At 39.5% G+C, this 27,742-nt stretch overlaps 1 protein-coding gene across 3 annotated transcripts in view; it reads right to left on the reverse strand.

Moving 5' to 3' along the window:
• Positions 1-27,742, reverse strand: part of Sil1 (SIL1 nucleotide exchange factor) — a 257,124-nt gene that overhangs the window by 189,505 nt on the left and 39,877 nt on the right. For all 3 annotated transcript variants that reach the window (XM_048811630.1, XM_048811628.1, XM_048811629.1), the window contains one exon: positions 13,884-13,998. In XM_048811630.1, the coding sequence (XP_048667587.1) occupies positions 13,884-13,988 (105 nt within the window). In that variant the 5' untranslated portion in view covers positions 13,989-13,998. The remainder of the gene's footprint in view (positions 1-13,883; positions 13,999-27,742) is intronic.

The raw sequence follows: 27,742 nt of genomic DNA on the forward strand, positions 1-27,742 counted from the left end.
AATGAAAATGCAACATACCAAAACCTTTGGGGTATTGCAAAAACAGTACTAAGGGGGAAGTTTATAGCAATAAATGCCTACATCAAAAAAATGGATTTCTTTCCATACACAGTGTGCACACCCCTGTAATCCAGCAGCTCAGGAGGCTGAGGCAGCAGGATCTTGAGTTCAAAGCCAGCCTCAGCAAAAGCAAGCAACTCAGTGAGAGCCTGTCTCTAAATAAAAAATACAAAATAGGGCTGGAGATGTGGCTCGGTGGTCAAGTGCCCCCGAGTTCAACTGCCAGAACCAAAAAAAAAAAAAAAGGATTTCTTGTCTAGCATGCACAAGGCCCTATGTTCAATCCCCAGCACTGAAAAAGTTTTTAAAAACTGATTCCAAAAACACAGTCTAACAAGGCAACTCAATGAACCAGCAAATCGAGAATGAACTAAACTGAGAATTAACAGAAGAAAGAACAAAGATCAGATCAGAAATAAACAAACTAGAGACTAAAAAAGAAAAATACAAAAGACTAGTGAAACCAAGTTATTTTTTTGAAAAGACAAATAAAACCAAAAAGTCTTTAGCTAGACTAATCATGAAAAAAAAGAAAAGAACCAAAGTTATAGTTTGGATGCGTGGTGTCCCTCAAAAGTTCATGTATGAAACAACACACACACACACACACACAAAAAACATTTTCCAGAGGAAAAATGAATAGGTTGTAAGAGTCTTAACCCAAACAGTTGAATTAATCCCCCTGATAGGGATTAACTGAGTGGTAACTGAAGTAGTAGGGTGTGGCAGAAGGAGGTGGAATTAGGGCGTGGCTTTCGTGTGTGTGTGTGTGTGTGTGTGTGTGTGTGTGTGTGTGTGTGTGTGTCTGTCTGTCTGTCTGTCTGGAGAGTAGAGTAGCTCTCTCTGCTTCTAGATCACCATGATGTGAGCTGCTTCCCTCTGCCTCACACTCCACCATAATATTCAGCCTCACCTCTGGCCCTGAAGAATGGAGCCAGCCTTGTGTGAACTAAGACCTCTGAAACTGTGAGCCCTCAAATAAACCTTTTCTCCTCTACATTGTGCTGGTCATGCTTTTAGTCACAGCCACTAAAAAGCTGACTAAAACAACCATATAAATAAAAGCAGAGATGAAAAAGGAGACATTATATAAGAGGCCATAAAACTGTAAAGGATCATTACATGCTATTATGAACAACTGCAGACCAACATATTGGGTTTCTTGTTTTGTTTTGTGGTACTAGGGATCAAATGCATAGACCAACAACTTGAAAACCAAGAAGAAATATGATAAATTTCTGGACACATAAAACCTATAAAATTGAACCATGAAGAGAGAGAAAATCTGATCAATAATAAGTAAGAGGATTGAATCAGTAATAAAAAATCTCCCAAGAAAGACATGCTCAAAACTGGATGGCTTTACCGCTGAATTTTTAACAAACCTTCAAAGAAGAACTAATTCCAATTCTCAAACTACTTCAAAGAACTGAAGGGGACAGAATCCTTCCAAACTCATTCTATGAGACCAACATTACCCTAATACCAAAAACAGATAAAGACAAAACAAAAGAGAAAACTACAAATAAAAAAATATATATACATATATATATATATACACATATTTTCACACACACACACACACACACACACACACACATATATATCACTGATAAACAGAAATTCTTAACAAAATACTAGTAAATCAAATTCAAGAGCACATCAAAAAGATTAGATACCATGTCAAGTAGGATTTATCCCAAAGATAAAGGGACAGTTCAATATACATTAAGTAATAAACACAGTAAAAGAATAAACATAATTCACTGTATCAATAAATAAAGGACAAAAACCATATGATCACCTCAATAGATTCCTTCATGATAATTAAAAAAAAGAAAATTAGGTAGAAGGATTGGGTATGGTAGTACACACCTGTAAACCCAGTGACTACAGAGGCTGAGGCAGGAGGAGCATAAATTCAAGGTCATCTCAGCAACTTATCAGTACCTTGTCTCAAAAAATAAAGGATAAAATAAATAAAGAGTCAGGAGTGTCATTCAATGGTAGAGTGGCCCTGGGTTCAATCCCCAGTACTGAAAAACAAAAGGAAAAAAGAACATAACTGAACACAATAAAGGCTACATATGGGCAGGCTGAAATTATTTCCTTTAAAATCTGAAACAAAGGATATCTACTTTCACCACTCTTATTCAATACAGCATTGGAAGTTTTAGCCAGAGCAGGGTAAGTTAAGAAACAAAGGGTATTCCAAATAGGAAAGAAGAAGGTTAAATTATCCCTGTTTGCAAATGACTTTTTTTTTTTTTTTTTTTTTGTACGAGGGATTAAACCCAGGGGCACTTAACCACTGAGCCATATCTCCAAGCCCTTTTTTTTCTAATTTATTTAGACACAGGGTCTCACTGAGTTGCTTAGGGCCTCGCTAAGTTGTTGTGGTGGGCTTTGAACTTGTGACCCTCTTGCCTCAGCCTCCTGGGCTGCTGGGATTATAAGCATGCACCATCGCACCCAGCTAATGAAAAGATTTTATATTTAGAAAAACCTAAGGGACTAGGGTTGTGGCTCAGTGGTAGAGCGCTTGCCTAGCATGTGTGGGGCCATGAGTTCGATCCTCAGCACCACATATGAATAAACAAATAAAGAAAAAAATCCACAGGCAACAAAGAAATATATTTTAAAAAAAAGGAAAACCTAGGGCTGGGGATGTGGCTCAAGCGGTAGTGCTCTCGCCTGGCATGCGTGCAGCCCGGGTTCGATCCTCAGCACCACATACAAACAAAGATGTTGTGTCCGCCAAAAACTAAAATAAATAAATAAATAAATATATTTTTTTTAATCCCCCCCCTCTCATTCTCTCTCTAAAAAAAAAAAAAAGAAAACCTAAAGACTCCACACACACACACAAGATCATGGCATTTGCAGGGAAATGGATGGCATTAGAGCAGATTATGCTAAGTGAAGTTAGCCAATCCCTAAAAAACAAATGCTGAATGTCTCCTGCCGCAGTCTGGCTGGACACAATCAGGAGCCACTTGTCAAAAGAAACTAACTTTATTTTTAGAACCACACACGCCAAACAAAACAGCCTCTCAGGAAAAATCCTCAGAGCCTCAACTGCCACCACCGGCTTTCCACAAGCCTCTCTCTCCCACACAAGCCTCTCCCCACCTCCCACAATCCTCCTGCTCTTGAGGCCGATTGGCTGGGTCACGTGGGCGGAGCCAAAAAAAGTCCCCCAATGAGCAGCTCCGTGGTCTGAAAGGGCAGGGAAACAGTCCAATGAGCATCACCGCAGAGGAGCCAATCAGCTAGATGTTGCTGGGGCCGAGGAGCCAATCAGCTAGATGTTGCTGGGGCCACTGTGAGCCAATCATCAGCCGGCAGCTGGAAGTTTGCTGGGGCCCCTTCGGCTGTGGCTCTCAACAGTCTCCTCTGATATAAGGGGGGGGTCACTCAAAATGGGGTAGGGAGGAAGAGCATGAGAAGAAGATTACCTCTAGATAGGGAAGAGAGGTGGGAGGGAAAGGGAGGGAGAAGGGGAATTGCACGGAAGATGGAAGGAGACCTTCATCGTTATACAGAATACATGTATGACAATGTGAGAAAAAAAAAAAGAAGTGTGGCACATTAGATTGGGTAGAGAAAAATGATGGGAGGGGAGGGGAGGGGAAGGGGGGAAAGGAAGGACAGCAGAATAAAATAGACATTATTATTGCTGTATGTATATACGTTACTGCATGACCAATGTGATTCTGCAACCTGTACACTCAGAAAAATGAGAAATTATATCCCATCTTATTCAAATGTATGTCAAGATCATTGTACTGTCATGTGTAACTAATTAAAACAAATAAAAAAATATTTAAAAACCTGTTAGAATAAACAAAATCAATAAAGTTGCAGGATACAAAATAAACCTATAAAAATAAAAGCTTTTTTTATAAAAGAATAATACCAAGAAAGAAGAAAGCAACCCCATTCACAGTACATGTACACACACACACACACACACACACACACACACACACACAGGAATAAATTTAATCAAGGAAGTAAGTACCTCTACAATTAAAATTACAAAAAATAAGATAAATTGAGGAAGACACCAAAACATGAAAAGTAGCCCATGTTCATGGACTAGAAGTTGGAGTGTTAAAATGTGTATACTACCCAAAGTAATCTACTGATTCAATGCAATTCTTATCAAAATACCAAGTATCTCTTTTACAGAAACAGAAAAACACTCCTAAAATTTACATGGAACCACAAAAGACTCCAAACAGCCAAAGCAATCCTAAGCAAAAAGAACAAAATGTTAACATTGCAATATCTGACTTCAAAACATACTACAAAGCTATAGTAACCAAAACAGCATGGTACTGGCATAAAAACAGACACACAGACCAATGGAACAACAAAGCAAACCCAGAAATAAATCCATGTTTTTGCAGCTGAGATGTATGGTGCGTGTGTGTGTGTGTGTGTGTGTGTGTGTGTGTATGATATATATGTATATGATATATATGCATACTATATATATATATATATATATATATATATATATATATATATATATAAAATGTACATACATATAAGTACATATATATTTATACACAGACACTTCATACACATATAACAGTTTTATTTAGATGAGGTCTTGCTATGTTAGCCAGGCAGGTCTTGAATTTCTAGATTCAAGAGATCTATCTCCCTGCCTCAGGCTCCCAACTGTTAGATTACAGTTGCATGTCACCACACTCAGCTCAGCCAATTGATTTCTGACAAAGATAGCAAGAAAATACACTGGAGAAAGGAAAGTCTCTTCAATAAATGGTGTTGGAAAAACTGGATATCCATAAGCAGAAGAAAGAAACTAGACCTCCTATCACTCACCATATTTTTAAAAAATCAAGTAAACAAGAACATAGGGAAAACACTGCAGGACATTGGTCTAGGCAAAGATTATTTTTAGATACAATCCCAAATGCACAAACATCAACAATTAAAATGACACAAAAGCTTCTGTGCAGCAAGGAAATAACTGATTGAAGACACACCTAAAGAATGGAAGAAAATTATTCATTTGCAAATTATTCACTTAACATGGTATTACTATCCAGAATACATAAGGAACTCAAACAATAAGAAAAAAAATCAAATTTTAAAATGAGCAAATATGTGTTGGGTTGGAGATACAACTGAGCAATACAGTATGCACAAGACCCTGGATTCAGTCTCTGGTACCATAAAAAAAATTAAAATTAAAAAATACCCCACCAGCAATGGTGGTACACTCCTATAATCCCAGTGGCTCAGGAGGCTTAGGCAAGAGGATCACAAGAATAAAAGCCAGCTTCAGCAAGTTAGAGAGACCCTAAGTAACTTAGTAAGACTCTGTCTCAAAATAAAAAATTAAAATTAAAAACTTTATAAATAAAAATTAAAAGTTTAAATAAAAATTAAAATTAAAAAAAAACTGGCTGGAGATGTGGCTCAATGGTTAAGCGCTGTGGATCTAAACCCCAGTATTCCCTCCCAAAAAAGTCCCCTACAGCTAAGGTTGTAGCTCAGTGGAAGAGTGCTTACCTAGCATGTGTGAGGTACTGGGTTCTATTCTCAGCACCGCATATATATATAAATAAATAAATGTCTACATATACTATGCCACAAAGCAACTCTTAGCAAATACTACCATGTATTTTATCAGATCATAATGGAATGAAATTGGAAATTAATGACAAAATAAAAATTTATGCATCACATGGAGATTGAACAATATGCTACTGAATGAATAATGGGTTACAGAAGACAAAAAGGAGAAGATTAAAAAATTCTTAGAGGTAAATGAGAACACAGACACAACATATTGAAATCTCTGGGACACTATGAAAGCAGTACTAAGAGGAAAATTCATTGCATGGAGTTCATTCCTTAAAAGAAGAAAAAGTCAACAAATAAATGACCTCACTATATCTCAAAGCCCTAGAAAAAGAAGAACAAATCAGCAGCAAAAGCAGTAGAAGGCAAGAAATAATTAAAATTAGAGCAGAAATCAATAAAAACAAGAAACAATTAAAAAAATTGACAAAACTAAAAGTTGGTTCTTTGAAAAAATAAATAAAATTGACAGACTCTTAGCCACACTAACGAAGAGAAGGAAAGAGAGAGCTCAAATTACCAGCATACCTGATGAAAAAGGCAGTATCACAACAGACACTACAGAAATACAGAAGATCATCAGAAATTATTTTGAAATCTTATACTCCAATAAAATAGAAGACATTGAAGGCATAGATAAATTTCTTAAGTCATATGATCTGCCCAGATTGAGCCAGGAAGATATACACAACCTAAACAGACCAATATCAAGTGAGGAAATAGAAGAAGCCATCAAAAGATTACCAATGAAGAAAAGCCCAGGACTGGATGGATACACAGCTGAATTCTACAAGACTTTTAAAGAAGAACTAATACCAATACTCTTCAATTTATTTCAGGAAATAGAATAAGAGAGAGCACTTCCAAACTCGTTCTATGAGGCCAATTCTAAAACCAGACAAAGACAATTCAAAGAAAGAAAACTTCAGACCAATATCTCTAATGAACATAGATGCAAAAATTCTCAATAAAATTCTGGCAAATTGAATACAAAAACATATCAAAAAGATTGTGCACCATGATCAAGTGGGATTCATCCCAGGGATGCAAGGTTGGTTCAACATACGGAAATCAATAAATGTAATTCATCGCATCAATAGACTTAAAGATAAGAATCATATGACCATCTCAATAGACGCAGAAAAAGCATTTGACAAAATACAGTACCACTTTATGTTCAAAACACTAGAAAAACTAGGGATAACAGGAACATATCTCAACATTCTAAAGGCTATCTACACTAAGCCTCAGGCCAACATCATTCTAAACAGAGGAAAATTGAAGGCATTCCCTCTAAAATCTGGAACAAGACAGGAATGTCCTCTTTCACCACTTCTGTTCAACATAGTTCTTGAAACACTGGCCAGAGCAATTAGACAGATGAAAGAAATTAAAGGAATATGTATAGAAAAAGAAGAACTTAAATTAGCTCTATTTGCTGACGATATGATACTATACCTAGAAGACCTAAAAACTCCAGGAAAACTTCTAGAACTAGTAAATTAATTCAGCGAAGTATCAGGATATAAAATAAACACCCATAAATCAAAGGCATTTCTGTATATCAATGACAAATCCTCTGAGAAGGAAGTGAGGAAAATTACTCCATTCACAATATCCTCAAAAAAAAAAAAAAAAGATACTTGGGAATAAACAAAAGAGGTGAAAGGTCTATACAATGAAAACTACAGAACCCTAAAGACAGAAATCAAAGAAGACCTTAGAAGATAGAAAGATCTACCTTGCTCATAGATAGGTAGAATTAATATTATCAAAATGACCATACTACCAAAAGCACTACACAGATTTAATGCAATTCTGATCAAAATCCCAATGACATTCCTCATAGAAATAGAAAAAGCAATCATAAAATTCATCTAGAAAAATAAGAGACCCAAAATAGCTAAAGCAATCCTAAGCAGGAAGAGTGAAGCGGGTGGTATCACTATACCAAAACTTAAACTATAGTACAGAGCAATAGTAACAAAAACAGAATAGTATTGACACCAAAACAGGCTGGTAGACCAATGGTACAGAATAGAGGACACAGAAACTAACCCACAAAATTACAATTATCTTATATTAGACAAAGGTGCCAAAAACATGCACTAGAGAAAAGATAGCCTCTTCAACAAATGATGCTGGGTAAACTGGAAATCCATATGCAACAAAATAAAATTAAACCCCTCTCTCTCACCATGCACAAAACTCAACTCAAAATGGATTAAGACCTAGGAACTAAACCAGAGACTCTTTGTCTAATAGAAGAAAAAGTAGGCCCTAATCTTCATCATGTGGGATTAGGCCGCAACTTCCTTAATAAGACTCCTATAGCGCAAGAATTAAAACCAAGAATCAATAAATGGGATGGAATCAAATTAAAAAGTTTTTTTCTCAGCAAAAGAAACAATCTGTGAGGTGAACAGAGAGCCTACATCCTGGGAGCAAATTTTTACCCCTCACACATCAGATAGAGCACGAATCTCTAGGGTATATAAAGAACTCAAAAAGCTAAACACTGAAAAAATAAATAACCCAATCAACAAATGAGCCAAGGACCTAAACAGACACTTCTCAGAAGATTATATACAATCAATCAACAAATATATGAAAAAATGCTTATCATCTGTAGCAATCAGAGAAATGCAAATCAAAACTACTCTAAGATATCATCTCACTGCAGTCAGAACGGCAGCTATTATGAAGACAAACAACAAGTGTTGGCAAGGATGTGGGGGGCGAAGGTACACTCATACATTGCTGGTGGGACTGCAAATTGGTGCAGCCAATTTGGAAAGCAGTATGGGGATTCCTTGGAAATCTGGGAATGGAACCACCATAACCACCAGTTATTTCTCTCCTCAGACTATACCCAAAGGACTTAAAAACAGCATACTACAAGGACACAGCCACATCAATGTTTATAGCAGCACAATTCACAATAGCTAAACTGTGGAGCCAACCTAGATGTCCTTTAGTGGATGAGTGGATAAAAAAAATGTGGCATATATACACAATTGAATTTTACTCAGCATTAAAAAAGAACAAAATCATGGCATTTGCAGATAAATGGATGGCGTTGGAGAAGATAATGCTAAGTGAAGTTAGCCAATCCCAAAAACACAAATGCCGAATGTTTTCTCTGATATAAGGAGGTTGACTCATAATGGAGTAGGGAAGGACAGCATAGGAGGATTAGATGAATTCTAGATAGGGAAGAGGAATGGAAGGGAAAGGGAGTGGGCAGGGCATTAGAAAGGATGGTGGAATGTGATGGATATCATTATCCAAAGTACATGTATGAAGACACGAATTAGGTATCAACCTACTTTATATACAAACAGAGATACGAAAAATTGTGGTCTATATGTGTAATAAGAATTGTAATGCTGGGGTTATGGCGCTGGGATTATGGCTCAGAGGTAGAGCGCTCAACTCACATGTGCAAGGCCCTGGGTTTGATCCTCAGCACCACATAAAAATAAATAAATAAAATAAAGTTATTGTGTACAAAAAAAATATTTAAAAAAAGAATTGTAATGCAAAAAAAAAAAACAAGTACATGTATAAAGACATGAATTGGCGTGAACATACTTTATACAAAGATAAGAAAAATTGCGCTCTATATGTGTAATAAGAATTGTAATACATTCCACTGTCGTGTATTTAAAAAAATAAAATCAATTTAAAAAATGCTGGTGAGGATGCAGAGAAACGCACTGATTGGTGGAAATGTAAATTAGTATAGCCATTATGAAAAACAGTATGGAGACTCCTCAGAGACAAGAATAGAACTGGCATGTGATCTAGCAATCACTCTACTGGATATATGTGCAAAGGAAATGATATCAGTATGTGGAAAAAATATCTCCACTCACACGTTTATTGCAACACTACTTACAATAGCCAAGATATGGAATCAACCCAGCTATCCATCAATGGATGGATGAATAAAGAAAATATGGCATATATACACAATGGAATATTATTCGACCATAAAAAGAATGAAACTGTCACTTGCAGCAACAAAGATGAAACTAAAGGACATTATGTTACGTGAAATAAGTCAGATCAGAAAGACAAAAATGTTATGTTCTCACATATATAGAAATTTAAAATCTCACAGAAGTAGAGAATAGAATAGAGAGTACCAGAGCCTGGGAAATGGGAGAGGAGGGGGAAATGGGGAAAAGATGATTAGTGGTTACAAAGGTATAGATGAATAGGAGGAATAACTTCTAGTGTTCTACAGCATAGTAAAATAACTATGCTTGACAACAATTGATTATTTCAAACTAGCTAGAAGATTGTGTACGTTCCCAACATGAAGAAATGAGATATGTCTATAGTCCTGATCCTATCATTATACATCGTATACATGTATTGAAATATCACATATACCCCATAAATATGTACAACTACTAAGTATCAATTAAAAATAAAATACATGGAAAGAAACAAAGTGACTCAAGACCCACTAGGCCACACGCTTTAAGCCCCAGAGAGACCAAACATTTTTGCAATAATCCTGTCACTGCTCAAAAGGATTTCTGCACCTTCTCTTGGTATCATCTTTGAACCAGATTTTAGAACACAAACCCAAATTCTGTCATTATCTACAGAACATCTCATCTTTTGGTGGAAGATGGTACAAAACTGGTGCTCCCTTGACCAATCAGTTCACCTTATTCACCAGATTTGGCTCTGAGTGATTTTAGACATTTTGCCCAAGTCATATCTGGCTATCCTCAAAAGCCAGGAGCACTGAAAAAGGTTCAGTGCTATAAATATCTCACACATTGTATAGTCAGTTCAAAGGGGGAGCTCCAGAAGTTTTGTGAAAAAAGCAACATCTTGAGAATGGGGTTATAGTGATCACAACAGCTACCATTATTAAGCCAGCCATTGGGTTAAAGTGCCTTTCATGCCTCAGTTCATCTGAGTCTCATCTGTGAAGCACATATTATCATTCCCATTTTACAGATGAGGATTGATATACGGCCTGTTCAAAAACCCAAAGCCTATGTGTGAATTCCAATTCACTTCTGTGTTTCTTTTCTGGTCAAATGTCCAAATGGCTGCACCCTGGACACTGAGGGAATGAAGCTAGGGCAATAAGATCACTGAACACATTTACCATCACATCCCTCTTCCCAAACATGGAGCAGAAATGACAAGCAAAACCAGCCTCTCTGCCCAGACAGTATCCTGAGGAGGAAAGAGAAAACAAGAAGTGAGAGAAGCAGGCCACCCTTGTTCAGCTCCTAAGTAAATCCCAAGCTTTGGTGCCCTCTCAGCTGGTTTCTTGGGGCTCCCTTCCATGCTAGATCATCAGCACTCTCTTCTCCCACCCATTATCATTCCAAATATCAATTTCCTCTCAACTGGCAAGAAACCCCAACTGAGGCGTTAGCTGACAACAGCTTACCAAGTCATACTTTCTTGCGCTTGTATCTGAGTAAGATATTCTTAAAAGCTTCAAGATCCAAAAAGATGAATGACTTTATAATGGTAGGTTGATAGACTGTGACAGAGACAGACTGCTAGGGCAACATTTTGGGACAGAAGCCTGCTTTACACAGGCTCAAATGAAACCACGAAGTAGCTGCTCCCATACTAAAAATAATGTCTGACATTTATTGACTATATTGTGCCAGTCCCAATAGGTGCTTGGTCTATATAATCACTTTTTTTTTTTTTTTAAATATTTATTTTTCAACTTTGGGCAGACACAACATCTTTGTTTGTATGTGGTGCTGAGGATCGAACCCGGGCCGCACGCATGCCAGGCGAGCGCGCTACCGCTTGAGCCACATCCCCAGCCCCATATATAATCACTTTTAATCAACACTAAAATCTCAACAGGAAGGTACCACCCTGGTCTTACAAATGAGGAAACAAAGTTCAGAAATGTTCAAATTGCCAGAGTAGTGGGTAAAAGGGAGCATATAAAGGGCCTGTGCTCCTTCTACTGTAATTCACTACCTCACCTCTCTCCTCAATCACCTTTTTTAAGGCCAATATCTCACAACCACAGCCCTTTTGGCATTTACACTCCATCTAAGATATGGCATTCCAGGGAAGCACACAGCAGGAGCTGTAAAGGGAGACTATCTGCAGATCATACTGGTACACACAGCCATGGTGTCCTAGATGGCCATTAGCCTACATACATGCCTTTAGATAAGACAATTCCAGGTCATCAGGAGCATTTGCCTGGACTCCAGGCTCTGAAGAAAGTATTACAAGTACCACCACCCCACCCCATTTTCACTACTGTGAAGGTGGCTGGCTACATAATTTGGATTTTAAATGCCATCAGGGCAGCAATTTTTATGGTATGAGAGAAAAGATGCTTCAACTCCTACTTGTGCTTACACATGATGATAGATTATGACAAATGGAAACCGCTTAGGAACAGACGTAAGGATAAAAGCGGCTTCTTTTGCTGAAAGTCAGTATTAACATTTTTCTGAGACTACACTAAATAGAGCTAATATAAATGGGCTAGAATAATTATGGCTCTGAAAGCTCATCTATTTGGTTGGACTATTATCCAAAAGGGACTTACTAGCACACAGTCCTTAAGTAAATTCATCAGTATGCTTTTGTTAACTGTGCTTCTGCTAAAGCTCTCAACAGGGGGCATGGGGATCCTCATGAGCTGCAAGTTGGAGAAGGGACACAGCCCCAATCCCTTGAGAACCTCAGGTGTTTTCAGAGCCATTTTACTGCCAATGCCATTTTACAGCCACAACCTCATGCTGCAGTCAGTCCCACCTTCAAGGGCCTCTGGGATCCCATTCTCATTGTCCTTGAAGAGGAGGCAAAAAAAAACAGCACCAATAGGATCTTAGTCAGAAAACATTAAAAGCTCAAAAGGATTCGTGACTCCTAACTGTATGTTCTCTCCTGCTCCACAAAGTGAGGGGAAAGGCAGAGAGAAAACAAATGACTTCAGAGAGAAGGTGGAAGCTTGCCATGAGCCAGAGGTGAACCTTGGCTGAGCTGGATTGTTATTAAATTCATCACAATTGTCATTTGCACTTCAAGGACCTCCAGTTCCAAAGCCTCCAGCGCTTTATCCAACATTTAGTGGGAGTGCTGGGGGTTGGGGAAGGAGGCCAGGGGAGGGTAAAAATGTCAGAAAGCTGATAGTCAGATTTTCTCAAAGGAGGGCATGGGGGCGCTGGCCAATGGCAAACTGTTGCTGAGACAGGTAGGAGAAAGAGGTCAGGAGGCTTAGCATGCTGCTGCCAGGCCAAACTTAGGCCTTCTTGGGCATTCTCCTTCTGCCTGTGACAAAGACAGGGGCCCTGAGCAATGAAGTCTAAGTTAATGAAGAGAGGCCTGGAAAGAACAAGAAGAAAATGAGAGAGGATAAAGAAAGCCTGAGGGCTGGGGTTGTGGCTCAGTGGTAGAGCGCTCGCCTCGTGCTGCGAGACCTTGGGTTCGATCCTTAGCACCACGTACAAAAATAAATAAGTGAAATAAAGGTGTTGTGTCCAACTACAACTAAAAAAAATAAATATTAAAAAAAAAAAAAGCCTGAGAAATCACAAGCAAGAAAGAAGAGGAAGAAGCAGAATCTTACTTGGTGCTCACCGCATAGGCAGTCAGCTCATGGGGAGAATCCTGACCTTTCCAGCTGTGCCTCAAACTGGTAGTGTGATTTTGGACAAGTAACTTGAAATCTCTGACCCTAAGTATTCTCCTTTTCAAAATGAGAATAATAATAATAATACTTCATAGGGTTATTGAGAGAATTAAATGAGACTACATATAAAGCACTTATATGAAACTACTTGGTACATGAAACTACTTATTATTATCATCATTACTATAGCATCATCATCTTTTCCCCAAAGGATAACTGTGTCATGAGCTTTAAAAAGAAGGGAATGGGGGCTGGGGTTGTGGCTCAGCAGTAGAGTACTCACCTAGCACATGTGAGGCGCTGGGTTCGATCCTCAGCACCACATAACAATAAATAAAATAAAGGCATTGTGTCCAACTACAACTAAAAAAAATATTAAGAAAAAAAAAGAAGGGAGTGAACTCAGAAATGGAAAAGAAAAAGCCACATTTCTCTAAGAAAGAAAAATAAAAGTCCACCCCATCCCACAGAAGCCCTGTTGGTTGACAGGGAGACTTTCTCAGATCTCATTAGAAATTCCACCTATCTTCAGTAAGACACTTACTGGGTTCTGATGACTGAGGCAGAAGGTGAAGCAGGAGGCCATCAGTAACCCAAGCAGCATCCCCAGGGGAACCATCCTAGATGGAGGCAGGCTCTGAGGAACCATAGTCAGGGACCTGAAGATACAAGCACAGAAAACAAAGGTCCATGAAAAGCTGGAACCTGGTCCCCCAGCACTGTGATTCCTATCATGGCACTTGCCCCGCAGATGTCAGACATTTCCTACATAAAGGTATCTAGGTCTTTTACCATTTCTAGGTAAGTTTCAAGCTTCCATTTCCTGTAACAGATTCAACTACTCAAGGGGAGAAATGCTCTGGTTGGAACTGTACAGTAACCCAGGACTTTTTCATGTGCTATCAGAGCACTGGTCCCTTCCTTCCTCAATTAATAATCTATTCTTAGCTTGTAGAGAGTGTATTGGGTATGGTCGGTAGAGAGAAAAATTAACCACCTGATCTATATGTGAACAAATATGGGCCGAGTCCATGTAAGCCTCTACATCTACTTTTAACCACATCCATTATCATATCTGAAAAGAGATGACATCAACACCCTCTATGCCAACAAAGTTCAATATTTCCAGGCCATGAAGCCTTTCGCATTCCTTTTCAAATGGCCAAACAAAAGTATAGGCCCTAGTAGCTGTTAAAATTTTATTTTATGGGGGCTGGGGATGTGGCTCAAGTGGTAGCACACTCGCCTGGCATGCGTGCGGCCCGGGTTCGATCCTCAGCACCACATACAAACAAAGATGTAGTTTCCGCCGAAAACTAAAAAATAAATATTAAAAAAAAAAAAAAGAACCTTAAAAAAAAAAATTTTTTTATTTTATGGGCTGAGGATGTAGCTCAAGCGGTAGCGCGCTCGCCTGGCATGCGTGCGGCCGGGGTTCGATCCTCAACACCACATACAAACAAAGATGTTGTGTCCGCCGAAAACTCAAAAATAAATATGAAAAAAAAAATTTATTTTATTTTTTGTTGGTACTGGCGATTGAACTCAGGGCCACTAGACCACTGAGCCACATTCCCAGCCCTATTTTGCATTTTATTTAGAGATAGGGTCTCACTGAGTTGCTTAGGGCCTTGCTGTTGCTGAGGTTGGCTTTGAACTAGTGATCCTCCTGCCTCAGCCTCCCAAGTCCCTGGGATTACAGGCATACACCACCACACCCGATTTGTTAAAATTTTTAAAACCATAAAGATGGAAGGACATCCTATGTTCATGGATTACAGACTTAATATTGTTAAGATGATAATATTACCCAAAGCAATCTCTATCAAAATCCCAGTGGTATTTTTTTGCAGAAATGGAAAAATTTGTCCTAAAATTCATATGGAATTTTAAGGAGCCCAGAACAGCCAAGACAATTGTGAAAAAGAATAGGTAGAGGACTCACACCTCTGATCTCAAAACTTCCTACAAGGGGGGATAGTAGAGGATAGGAAAGGCAGCAGAATACAACAGACACTAGTATGGCAATATGTAAATCAATGGATGTGTAACTGATGTGATTCTGCAATCTGTATTCGGGGTAAAAATGGGAATTCATAACCCACTTGAATCAAAGTGTGAAATATGATATATCAAGAACTATGTAATGTTTTGAACAACCAACAATAAAAATTTAAAAAAAAAAAAAAACTTCCTACAAAAGGGAGGTACTGGCATAAGGACAACCATATAGACCAAAAGAATAGAATAGAGCACATCAATAATCATATATATAATCAATTAATTTTCAACAAGGGTGCCAACATTATTCAGTGGGGGAAACGACAGTCTCTTCAACAAACACTACTAGGATAACTGCATATGCAAAAGAATGAAGTTGGACCCTTTCCTTACACCATATACAAAATCTAACTCAAAACAGATCAGAGAACTTAATTTAAGAGCTAAAAGTATAAACCCCTTATAAGAAAACATAGGTGTGATCTTAATAACTTGGGATTTGGTGATGGTTTCTTAAAAATAATACCAAAAGCACAAGCAACCATAGAAAAATATATATATAAGAATTTATCAAAGTTGAAAATCTTGGGGCTGGGGTTGTGGCTCAGTGGTAGAGTGCTTGCCTAGCATGTACAAGGCCCTGGTACATGTTCAATCCTCAGCACCACATAAGAATAAATGAATAAAATAAAGGAATTGTGTCCAACTACAACTAAATATAAATATTTAAAAAATAAAAAATTTTGTGTCTCAAGAAATATTATCAAGGGATTGGGGATGGAAGTGTAGCTCAGTGGTAAAGCACATGTCTAGCATGCATGAGGCCCTGGGTTTGAGATCACACCAACACACACTCACACGAACAGGAGCACAACATTCAGAGAGTGAAAAGACAACCCATAGAACAGGATAAAACATTTACAAATCATATACATGGTAAGGGTTAATGTCCAGAACAGGGCTGGGAGTGTAGCTCAGTGGAAGGTACTTGCCTAGCAAGTACAAGGTCCTGGGCTTGATCCCCAGCACAGCCAACAACAGCAGCCAAAAATGTCCAGATTATATAAGAATTCCTGAATCTCAACAATAGAGATAAATAACCCAATTTAAACATGGGCAAAGGATATATATCTATTTTGGAGAAATATCAACATAATCAGCTAATAAATACGCAGCTAATAAGAATGTGAAAATATTTTCAACATTGTTAACCATTAGGGAAATGCAAATCAAAATCACAATGATACCCCACTTATCACTCTCTAGGATGGTTATAATATTTTCTTTTTTTGTTTTGTGGTACTGGGTTTGGAACCTAGGGACACTCTACCTCTGAACTACATTCTCAGCCCTTTTATTTTTTACTTTGAGACAGAGTCTCACTAAGTAGCTAAGTCTGGTCTTTAACTTGTGATCCTTCTGCCTCAAACCTCCCAGGCTGCTGGGATTACAGAGGTGAGCCACCATGCCTGGCTATAACAACTTTTTTAAAAAAAAGTAAAATAACAAGTATCAGTGAGGATTTGGATTCAATGGAACCATCATACATTATAAGTAAAACAGTGTAGTCATTATAAGTAAAACAGTTTGATGGTTCCTTAAAAAGCAACATATAGAACTGCCCTATTTCCTAGCACTTCTACTCCTACATATATACCCAAAAGGACTGAAAACAGGGATTTGAACAGCTACTTATAAAGCAATGTTCACTGCAGCATTATTTACAATATTCAAAGCTATAAATAATCCAAGTGACCACGAACAGATTAACAGGTTTTAAAATGTGGTATACATACAATGGAATATTATTCAATCATATAAAATGAATGAAATTATGATACACACTGCAGTACGAATAAACCTTGAAGATATTATGTCAAATTAAATAAGCCAGACATAAAAGGACAGATATTATATTTGATTCTACTTACATGAAATATCTACAATAGCTAATTCAAAGACAGAAAGTAGAATCAAGCTTACCAGGGGTTAAGGGAAAAGGGTAATAGAGACTTACTGTTTAATAGGAACAGAGTTTCTGTTTGGAGTAGTTAAGCAATTTTTCACTAGTAAACTAGAGTGGAAATCAAGAATTAATCCAAATTGGCAAATAGACTAGGAAAGAAAGAAGACAAAAATTAAATAAACAGAACAAAAATCTTAGAAAATTTCAGAATGTGTCCATATTAGCCCAGCCCTTTAAATAGGTTTTTATGTGTAACCCTGGGCCCTAATGTATCTCATTCAGTGGTTTACCCAGTGGTGGCTTAAGCAAATCAATTACAGGGGTTATCTCTGAAGAGTGTGGTATTAACTTTTCTCTCTCCTATTTCTGTTACACCCCTCCCTGCTCCACCTCAACAAATTGGCCCCATGACAGAATTGCAGTGGGGCCCAAAGCCCTGCCTAGATTCACTCTGAGAAGTTATTACCACTCTGCCCAGCCCACACCTCCCTAGGGGCAGACAAAAAAAAAAAACAAAAACGTTTCCTAAGGACATCTGCAGCCATGAAAGAAAACAGCCTTGCTGGACCCGCACTGTGCTAAAAAAGCACAGCCAAATGGAAAAGCAAAGGCTTGGACACTAAAAATAGCTGCTACACTCACCCAGCAGCAAAAGCCTTGCTTTCTGCAGTTCCTCCTCACACCCCACCTTTTTCTTCATGACAAAATGGAATGGCTGAGTGTCAGGCAAGCTTCCCCAAGCAACCTAGCTCCCTGGGGGCACTGAAAGAGGGAGTTCACTGTCTGGAGTGTTAGATTCTATATAGGTGCCTGGCCATGCCTGGGTGTGAAAGGGAGAGGGGCCAGGTTAGGTGAGGGTGAAAAAGATGCAAGGGCCACATCAAGAAGAAAAAGGCTGATGAGACCAGGAGATGGGTCCCAAGAGGGTACAGCCCTGGAGCTTTCCTAAAGCCCTATATACCTTTCTTACCCCTATGGCTTGGCCTGGCCAGGGTGGTTAGGGGAGATAAAGAATTGAAGTGAGGGTCTCACAGCATTATCAGAACATACAATAAAAGAAAAGAAAGATTAATCCAAAAGCCACAGATTTCCTTCCTTTATCTCAGAGTATTCATGTGTTTATGCATGTGCACACTGTTAGATGCTCCCTTCTTACAGCCAGGAATAAACACTGAGACTGGTACTGGGGAAACGATAAATGAGAAGGAAGAAGTCGAGCAAAGATGACAAATGAGCAGGAGGAAGAGGACTCAGAGGAACTGAGGAATAAGAGGTTAGGGCAGCTGGTGAACAAACAGCAATTTCTCCACCTCCTGGAGTAGAGGACAAGAAAAATAGCAGCTCCCTCTGGACTCCTAGGCACCTCCAGGTCCTGCAAAGACTCACAGCATCAGGAACATTTTCTGCCAATACTCGGGATGAGAGATCGATTCACAAATGGATCCTTCATCTCCCCTCAATAATTTCACATGGACTATACACCTAACCTATTTATTGCATCCACAAAAATTGGGGCATGGTATGGAAAACGGATAAAGAATAAGAGGGGTGTGAGGACTGAGAAGAGAGGAGAGACCTAGGTGAAATGAGGCTGGGAGAAAAGTAGGTGGCAAGACAGTTTCTCAGGCGTAGAAGGGGCATTTACAAAGCAAGCACAAACTCTGAAACATGCAGGCATGGGTAACAGTGTCCTCTGTCCTTTTAAGCCTGGCCTATAGCCATCTCACTTGGTCTTGGGTTTTACTCAAGAAGTAGCAGGTGAAGCTGGGAATGTAGCTCAGTAATACAGCAATTGCCTAGTATGCATGAGGGCATGGGTTCAATCCCCAGCACCACAATAAATAAATAAAACAGCAGGTGGAGAGAACAGGCAAAGTTTGCCCTGGACTTTATGCTGAGACTGAAGGGGAGGTAGAACAGAGAAAGGAGAAGCAACACACAGTTACATTTTGTCAAGGTGGCCCTCAATCACAAAGGAACTGGCAGAAGCAGTCACAAAACTTCAGTCTCTGTCATAAAACCAAAGTTGTAGCATACCACTGAAGTACGGTTCAGCACACTTGGCCTGAAGAGGATACCCTCCCTAAATCAGGTGTCACTTATGAATCCTGGGTTCCCCTGGTCACTGGCCCTACAGAACCTGCAGAACAAACCCTCTCATCATCCTCTGCTCTCACGGAGGACAGATCTACATCTTTACATCTATGGCCTTCATCCAACTTAAAACACTACCAATCAGAGTCCAAGAAAGAGGAACCCATTTCAATGTTCCACCAGTAACTCTTTCCTTAAGTATCCTTGAGTTTTGGAACAAAAGAGATAATAAGGTACTCAAGATGCCCATTTTTCTATCAAAACTCGCCATTTGTAGGCTGTACCTCTACTTAAATAGATGTTGGATGCTCTCAGTGATCTGTATTGCCAGCTCACTGCAGCCCAGAGCAGATGCTTGTGGAGACTGTGGGAGGAGGCCACCTACCCCCACTTCCCTTGGTGCCTGTCCTCCACTCAATTCAGACAAGACTAGGGAGGGGACTGGACCCTGTATGAACAAGACATCCTCCAGTAACTTTTGTATTCTCTAAGAAAAGAAAACAAAAAAACGAAATGAGAATGGCAAGAAGCCAACAAAAAGGGGAGGGGGAGGAGAGAGGAGAGCTGATGGGTCTCTCCCAGCTTCTGACCTGGTTGGCAGGCTCCATGTACACTGGCTGCTCTGAATCACAGAGCACAGGTAGACAAGACAAAAGTCTTCAGTGTCCTATGTAAGCAAAGTCACCTCAGCAGCCTGTCTTGGAGTCTCTGGAGTTCCATCTTACCCTACAATGTATGTCTACAATGTATGTCCACTTTTTCCTCAATCTTCTGGAAAAAGTGAAAGAGCAAGAATTCCTACTTCCATTTAATAAGGAGGAAATGAGACAAAAATATTGAGTAGAAAACAGAGTACATGGATTTAGAGTCAGACAAACCAGAGGTTAGTTCTTGGTTCTACCAAATCCTAGCTATGTGATCTTGAACACAATTTCTCTAAGCCTCAGTTTCTTCACCTATAAAATGGGTATAATAAAGTTCCTAGTTCTAAGGGTGGTAAGGTGGATTAAACAAAGCAATGCATGGAAAGTAGTTAGGACAGCACCTGGCACCTGGCTATTCCTCCATCACTGGAATGGGGATGAGGGCTATTGTCCCTGGATTCACAGCCAGCCAGGGCAGCTGGAATAACTGTCCAGAGGTGTTACCTCTTGCAAGATCCACATACTCTCCAGCTTACCCATGGTTCAAAGTAGTAGGGCGGGATTTTGTTGGGTAGCCACTTCCAGAAGTTGAAAGTAATAGATAAAGGAGAACACCCATGCCTGAAAATGAAGAGACTCAAACCAGTTTTCTGCTGAAATTCCAAGGCAGACCTAACCCATTCAGAGTTTTTCCCAGCATACTGTCATCCAGAGAGCCAGGCTGCCAGCGCATAGAACTGCCAGCTGCAGGAACAGCTGTAAGACAATCCCCTGCTTTATAAACTGAAGGTTAGAGGATGAGCTCTTCCCACAGACACACATTCATTACTATTTATGGGTTGCACAAACTCATATACACACATACAGTCACTCACCTCTGCACAAACATAAGCTTACCACCTAATTTAAGCAGACAAATATAAAGCTGAAAAAACAATGCAAAGAGGACACTGAAAGGACAGCCGTGACAAGGGAGAACAACGTGCAAAGGCCTGAGAAATAGAATTTTAAAGAAGAATTGAAAGACAAGAGAAAAAAGTTTGAAGTAGTGAGACAAACAGGATTTTCGCCCTAAGACCCATACTAAACAGAAAGTCAAGGGGTAGATATAATAAAATAGAAAGAGCCTTTGAACAACAAAAGAAGTGTGGCTGCAGACTATAGTTTAGTCCCCTAACTGGCTAGACTAGACTCAGAACTGGCCATTTGTACAATGGGGATATAGTATTTGCCCCAAGTATTGAAGTAATGCCTAGGTCCAAGCAAACAGATTGCTCAAGGCATCCACGAAGGAATAGAAGAGGCTGCTGGAACCCAAGCCTCTACCTGACCAGAGAGCTATGAAAGCAAAAAGCCACTATTACAGACTGCAAGAGAGAGCCTTTCCAATGGTAATATAAAGACAACTGCTGGTCCTGCAAGACACCAAAGGGAGCCAAGGAGGGTCCCATAGGTCCAGCTGGGACTACAGCCTGGGAAGGAGGGCCAAACAAGATGGGATAAAGTGGGAAGAAGAGATAGGAGAATATGACTTATCCCACCTGTAACCCAGTAGGAATAAAGTATCTTTAAGAAGATAGCTAAGCCCATTAGTAAAAACTACTATCTCAGGGCTGGAGCTCAGTGGTAGAGTGCCTGCCTAGCATGTGCGAGGCACTGGGTTCAATCCTCAGCACCACATAAAAATAAACAAACAAAATAAAGGTATAAAAACAATCACCACGATCTTAAAAAAAAAAAAACTACAATCTACAATCTCAATGCATAAGAGAATGGCTCTAAAAGAAATCAAGTGACAAGCAAAGTAACTAAATTAAAGGAAACCCAGCCTACCCTCTCCAGATCTATCCTACCTGGTTACAGACTCAAAGAATCTGAATGTTGGAAGGAAGCTTAAGGCTCAATCTTTATTTGGACTGCTGAAGACCCAAAAGATACAGCAGGCACTGGGTATCTATATCTGGAATAATCAGTTCAATGTCACTAGACACAGAGTCTCTGTGTAGAACCAGGAATGCTCTGGCAACTTTATACCTATAGAAGACAAATAAGGAGATAGGGCTGGGCAGGGCAAACTTTTGGTGTCATCAGCAAAGAGGTGATAACAAAATAACAAGAGTAAAGTTATTAGAAAACCATAGAGAAAAAAGGACAGTTGACCAACACGTCTTCAATTAATGGCTGTGGGTTAGGAAAAGAAAGCAAGCAAGCAAGGAACCAGAGTAACAGCAACAATATTAATTCAGAATCACAAAAGTCTAAAAAGGAGAGAATTGCTGGGTGCTATGGCACACACCTACCGTCCCAGCTACGAGGGAGACTGAGGCAGGAGGATCCCAAGTTCAAGGGCAGACAATCAATTTATCAAGACTCTATCCCAAAACGTAAAATTTTCAAAAGAGCTGGTAGAATACTTGCCTAATATGTGTGAAGTCCTGGGTTCAGTCCCCAGTACCACCAAAAAAGAGAAAGAAAGAAAATTAAGTTGTGGGCAGCAATGTCAAGAGATTTGAATGATCAGATTGAGGAGTCAATCCACTGGATTTGGGCAATGAGGCCAGAGAGAGCTTTTCTTTTTTTTTTTTAATTTGTTTTACTTAGTTACACATGACAGTACAGTGATCTTGACATATCATACATTTGAATCAGATGGGATATAATTTCTCATTTCTCTGAGTACATAGGTTGCAGAATCACATTGGTCTTGCAGTCACATATATACACACAGTAATAATAATGTCTGTTTCATTCTACTATCCTTCCTATCTCCCCAACCCCTCCCCTCCCCTCCCACCACTTATCAGAGAGAGCTTTTCAAGAGAGGATCCTCATCCCAGTAATCCCAGCAACTTGAAAGGCTGAGGCAGAATTGTCAAGTTCAGAGCCAGCCTCAGCAGGTTTGAGGCCAGCCTGGGCAACTTAGAGAGACCCTGCCTCAAAATATCTAAAAAGGGGGTTAGGGTTGTAGCTCAGTGGTAGAGCACTTGCCTAGCATATGTGAGGTGCTGGGTTAGATCCTTACTACCACATAAAAATAAATAAATAGGGCTGGGGCTGTTGCTCAGTGGTAGAGCACTTGTCTAGCATGTGCGAGGCACTGGGTTCGATTCTCAGCACCACATATACATAAGTAAATAAAATAAAGGTCCATGAACAACTAATACAAATATTTAAAATAAATAAATAAATATTATGTACAACCACAAGAATAGTAGGTTATACTCCATATATTATGTCAAAACATATTCTACTGTCATGTATAACTAAAAAAATATACAAAAATAGCCAGGCATGGTAGCCCACATCTGTAATCCCAGAGGCTCAGGAAGCTGAGGCAGGTAGATGTGAGTTCAAGGTCAGCCTCAGCAACTTGCTATGCCCTAAGCAACTCAGTGAGACCACGTCTCTAAATAAAATACAAAAAAGAGCTGGGGCTGGGCACAGTGGCGCATGCCTGTAATCCCAGCAGCTCGGGAGGATGAGGCAGAGGGATCGCTAGTTCAATGCCAGCCTCAGCAAAAGTGAGATGCTAAGCAACTCAGTGAGACCCTATCTCTAACTAAACAACAAAATAGAGCTGGGGATGTGGCTTAGTGGCCAAGTGCGCCTTAGTTCAATCCCCAGTTCGCCCCCCCAAAACTTAAATAAATAAAAGAGCTGGGGACATGGCTCAGTGATTAAGTGCCCCGAGTTTAATCCCTGATACCAAAAAAATAAAATAAAAATACAAAAATAAATAAATAAATAGTGCTGGATGCAAAGTGGGGTTTCAAAAGCTCATAGCCTTAATAATAACAATCATTACAGAAAATTTTGAGCAAAATACCAGATAAACAAAACTAATGAGGGCTTTAACCCCTTGTTTTCTGTTCTGACAACCAAGCCCCTTCTTGGAGATCAGGTTTCCTAAGCCACAGGTCTGCCCACATGTCTGGACTGTACTCTGGATGGTAAGAGGCACATTTCCATTTAAACCTTAAGTGAAGCTGGCTGGCTCTACATCGGTGCCAGTTGACCAAACACTACAGAGCTCAGCTTCCTGATGACTCAGGTCTGTCTCCAAATTCCTGCTGCCACTCTTGTACCTTTAAGGAGGAGTTTAGGGATAGCAAGAGTAGTCAAAGCCAGTGAAACCAACTAGATTGCTATGGCCACCCTAAACTGAAATAGCTGGCATCCAGGGAGTAAGGACCCCAAGATTCCCACCTTTACTCTTTCAAAATAATAACTGGATTTCCTGACAGTAGGCATGAAAGGCTTTCTCTATAGTCTGTTCCCAAAGAACACCAGGAACTCTCACACACTTGTCCACACACTACAACCTGTAAATAGGGAGGAATCAGGTTATATTTCCATCCCCCTGCTGTCTCTAGGCTTCCAGAGAATGTCAAGTTCTCTTAGTGGGACTAAAATAGGGAGAAAGGTATGATTTCCAGTCCATAACTCCAAAAGGACTATCTGAAAATCTGTAAAACACCAACCATTATTCTGTGCCACTGTGGATTATAAACACTCAGTATTCACACTCTAAAAACAAGCACCACACAGATATTTTAGCAATAGCCTCAGTTTCCTGAGCATGGTAGGCACCATACTATGGGACAGAATATACAAAAGATGCCATCACTGCCTCAGGAGGCTGAAGTCTGTTCACAATCAGTGAATAAGGTGGTTTGCCACACCTGAGGCTCAGACAGTTCAATTATTAAAAAGAAAGCCCACCTGAGGCATATGCCATGAGAAAACGGATACTGTTCTGGACAACCTGAAACACAAATTACAACTTTGTAAGGATGAAATAGGCAACAATTAAGGTGTTCCTTAAACTTGATTGAGGAGCCCCAGGAAAACAACATTTACTTATAGAAACACTTCATAGCAATAAGAGGATGGCTCACCATGCACAAAACTCACTACTACCATGTTGGCATTGACTATGCCTTCCAGGTAAGTCAGCAACTGAAACATTATATTTTATTTTTAACACGCCTGAGAGCCCAAGACTATTTATAATACCAGATCTTTAAAAACTTGAAAGGGAGATGAATTTTAAAATGTACACATTTACATACGTGGGCAGAAACATAAAAATCAGATGCCTTTCAATACAGCTCAGGGAGCCATAACTCACGGGTTTCACAATCCCACCCAACACCCAGAGAAAACCCAGGCGCCTTCTCCAAGAGATGGTGGGAGGCTGGGTAGGTAGCCAAGAAACAAAGAAACCTAAACTCAGCACTTGGCAGGACAATTAAGGAGCAGAGGATTTTAAATGCATTGTTTCTGACTCTAAATACGTCTACATTTATTACCAATTTGGGATCAGAAACTACATTTAGTTCTGCCATGACCACGCACTAAAAATATTAAGCAGAGTATTGCCTAGGAAACAGCAGTCCTCCCTAGGAAACAGCAGCCCCATTTCAGAGCCCCTCTGCCATGGTTTCAGGATTTCTCATTCTGGACTTATACTGAGAGCTCAGTAATAGGCAGAACTGCCTCTATCCTGCAAAGATCTCCTTCTCATTTCAGAAGGCAATAACAGGAACCAGTACCAGGGACTACACAACCTTCTCATCCTGCTCAGAGCTGTCTTTGGTGATCAGTGAAGTTCATAAACCTGCAACAACTAGAATCCATGTGACTGGGAACTCCACAAAGGAAAAGACAATTCTCTACCAAACCCCATTGCTATATCTTGCCCAGCATTATGTCTGGTACTCAAAAAAAAAATCTATTGATGAGGGGCTGGGGTTGTGGCTCAGTGATAGAGCACTTGCCTAGCAAGTGGGAGGCACTGGGTTCGATCCTCAGTACCACATAAAAATAATAAAACAAAGGTATTTTTAAAAATCTGCTGATTAAATAAAGGCAATATTTTTTAAAAAGTCATTGAAAACAGCACAATAGGGAATGATACTACCATGAAAATAGGTTTAAGAAAATTTGACTGTGGGGGGCTGGGTTTGTGGCTCAGTGGCAGAGTGCTTGCCTCATGCGGGTGAGACACTGGGTTTGATCCTTAGCACCACATTAAATAAATAAACAAACAAATAAATAAATAAAATGAAGGTGTTGTGTCATCTATTACTAAAAATAAAAAGTCTTTAAAAAATTTGACCATGGTATTACACAAACACAAGTACATAAAATACTGTTGGGTGGAAGAACAAAGTGTAATAATTGGCACACGTGCGCACACGCACACACACACAAATTACTACTTTGAAAAAATATGTGTAGTCACATCTATGATCATTTGTGACCTTAGAATAATGAAAAGCTATGTTAAGTGGAGTCTTTTATCCTGAAATGTTAGATAATTTTTTTTTTCTGCAGTACTTGGGATTGAACACAGAACCTGGTGCATGCAAGGCAAGTGCTCCACCACTGAGCTACATCCCCAGCCCTTAAATTAGGGGGAGGGAGGATGCTGAAGAAATTGAACCACCCAAGGTCTTACATATGCTAGGTAAGCACTCTACACTACACTACTTTCCCATCCCAAATAAATGTTATTTTCCACACAGAATCCACCCCACTGTCAACAGACCTATTCTGATCCTTTAGATGGCTCTTATTCAACAAGCACAATATCAGACCATCCACCTCATCAGCCCAAGAAAACAAGAGAACACATGGAAAAAGCTAAAGTCTTAAAGTCCAACTTGACAATTTGACCAGTTTGCCAGTAGAGACTCCAGTCTGCATCATTAGCATGGCTGCTTCCCTAGACAGATAGCCAAGATGGAGGCATCAAAACAAAACAAAACAAAACAAAAAAAATACTAAAAAGTTCACCTGGCCCAGCTTCAAAACCAGCGCTCCAAATAAGCAACTCCAGGCCAAGAAGCCCAGGACCTAACCAGCAAAGCCTGTTAAAAAGGATAGCAGTACACCAATTGTTTTCAAACTCTTCCAAAAGCAGAACACATAAGAAGACTTCCTAATTCATTCTACGAGATCAGTATTGCTCTGATACTAAAGCCAGATAAAGACACTACAAGAAAATTACAGGCAAATATCGCTCATGAATATACATGCAAAAAATTACGAACAATATATTAGCAAACCAAATTTAGCAGCATATTAAGAGGATTATACAACATGATCAAGTGGGATTTATCTCAGGAATACAAGGGTGGCTCAACATGAAAATCAACCAATGTAATATGTCACATTAACAGAATGAAGGATGAGGCTGGGGCTGGGGCTATATCTCAGTGGCAGAGCGCTTGCCTAGCACATGTGAGACACTAGGTTTGATCCTTAGCACACGTAAAAATAAACAAATAAAATAAAGGCATTCTGTCCATCTATAACTACAAAAAAATAAAAAAAAACAGAATGAAAGGGAAAAAAACACATGATCATCTCAACTACTAAGGAAAAAGCATTTGACAAAATCTAATACCCTTTCATGACAAGAAACACTAAGTAAAGCAGGAATAGAAGAAAATATCCTCTGCAATGGAGAAAGGATAGCATCTTCAACAAATGGTGCTGGGAAAACTGGAAATCCATATGCAACAAAATGAAGCTGAACCCCTTTCTCTCGCCATGCACAAAAGTTAATTCAAAATGGATCAAGGAGCTAGATATAAAATCAGAGACTCTGCACCTGATAGAAGAAAAAGTTGGCTCCGATCTACACATTGTGGGGTCGGGCTCCAAATTCCTTAATAGGACGCCCATAGC

The sequence above is a fragment of the Marmota marmota genome, unplaced genomic scaffold, assembly GCF_001458135.2.
Source record: "Marmota marmota marmota unplaced genomic scaffold, marMar, whole genome shotgun sequence".
NCBI lineage: Eukaryota > Metazoa > Chordata > Mammalia > Rodentia > Sciuridae > Marmota > Marmota marmota.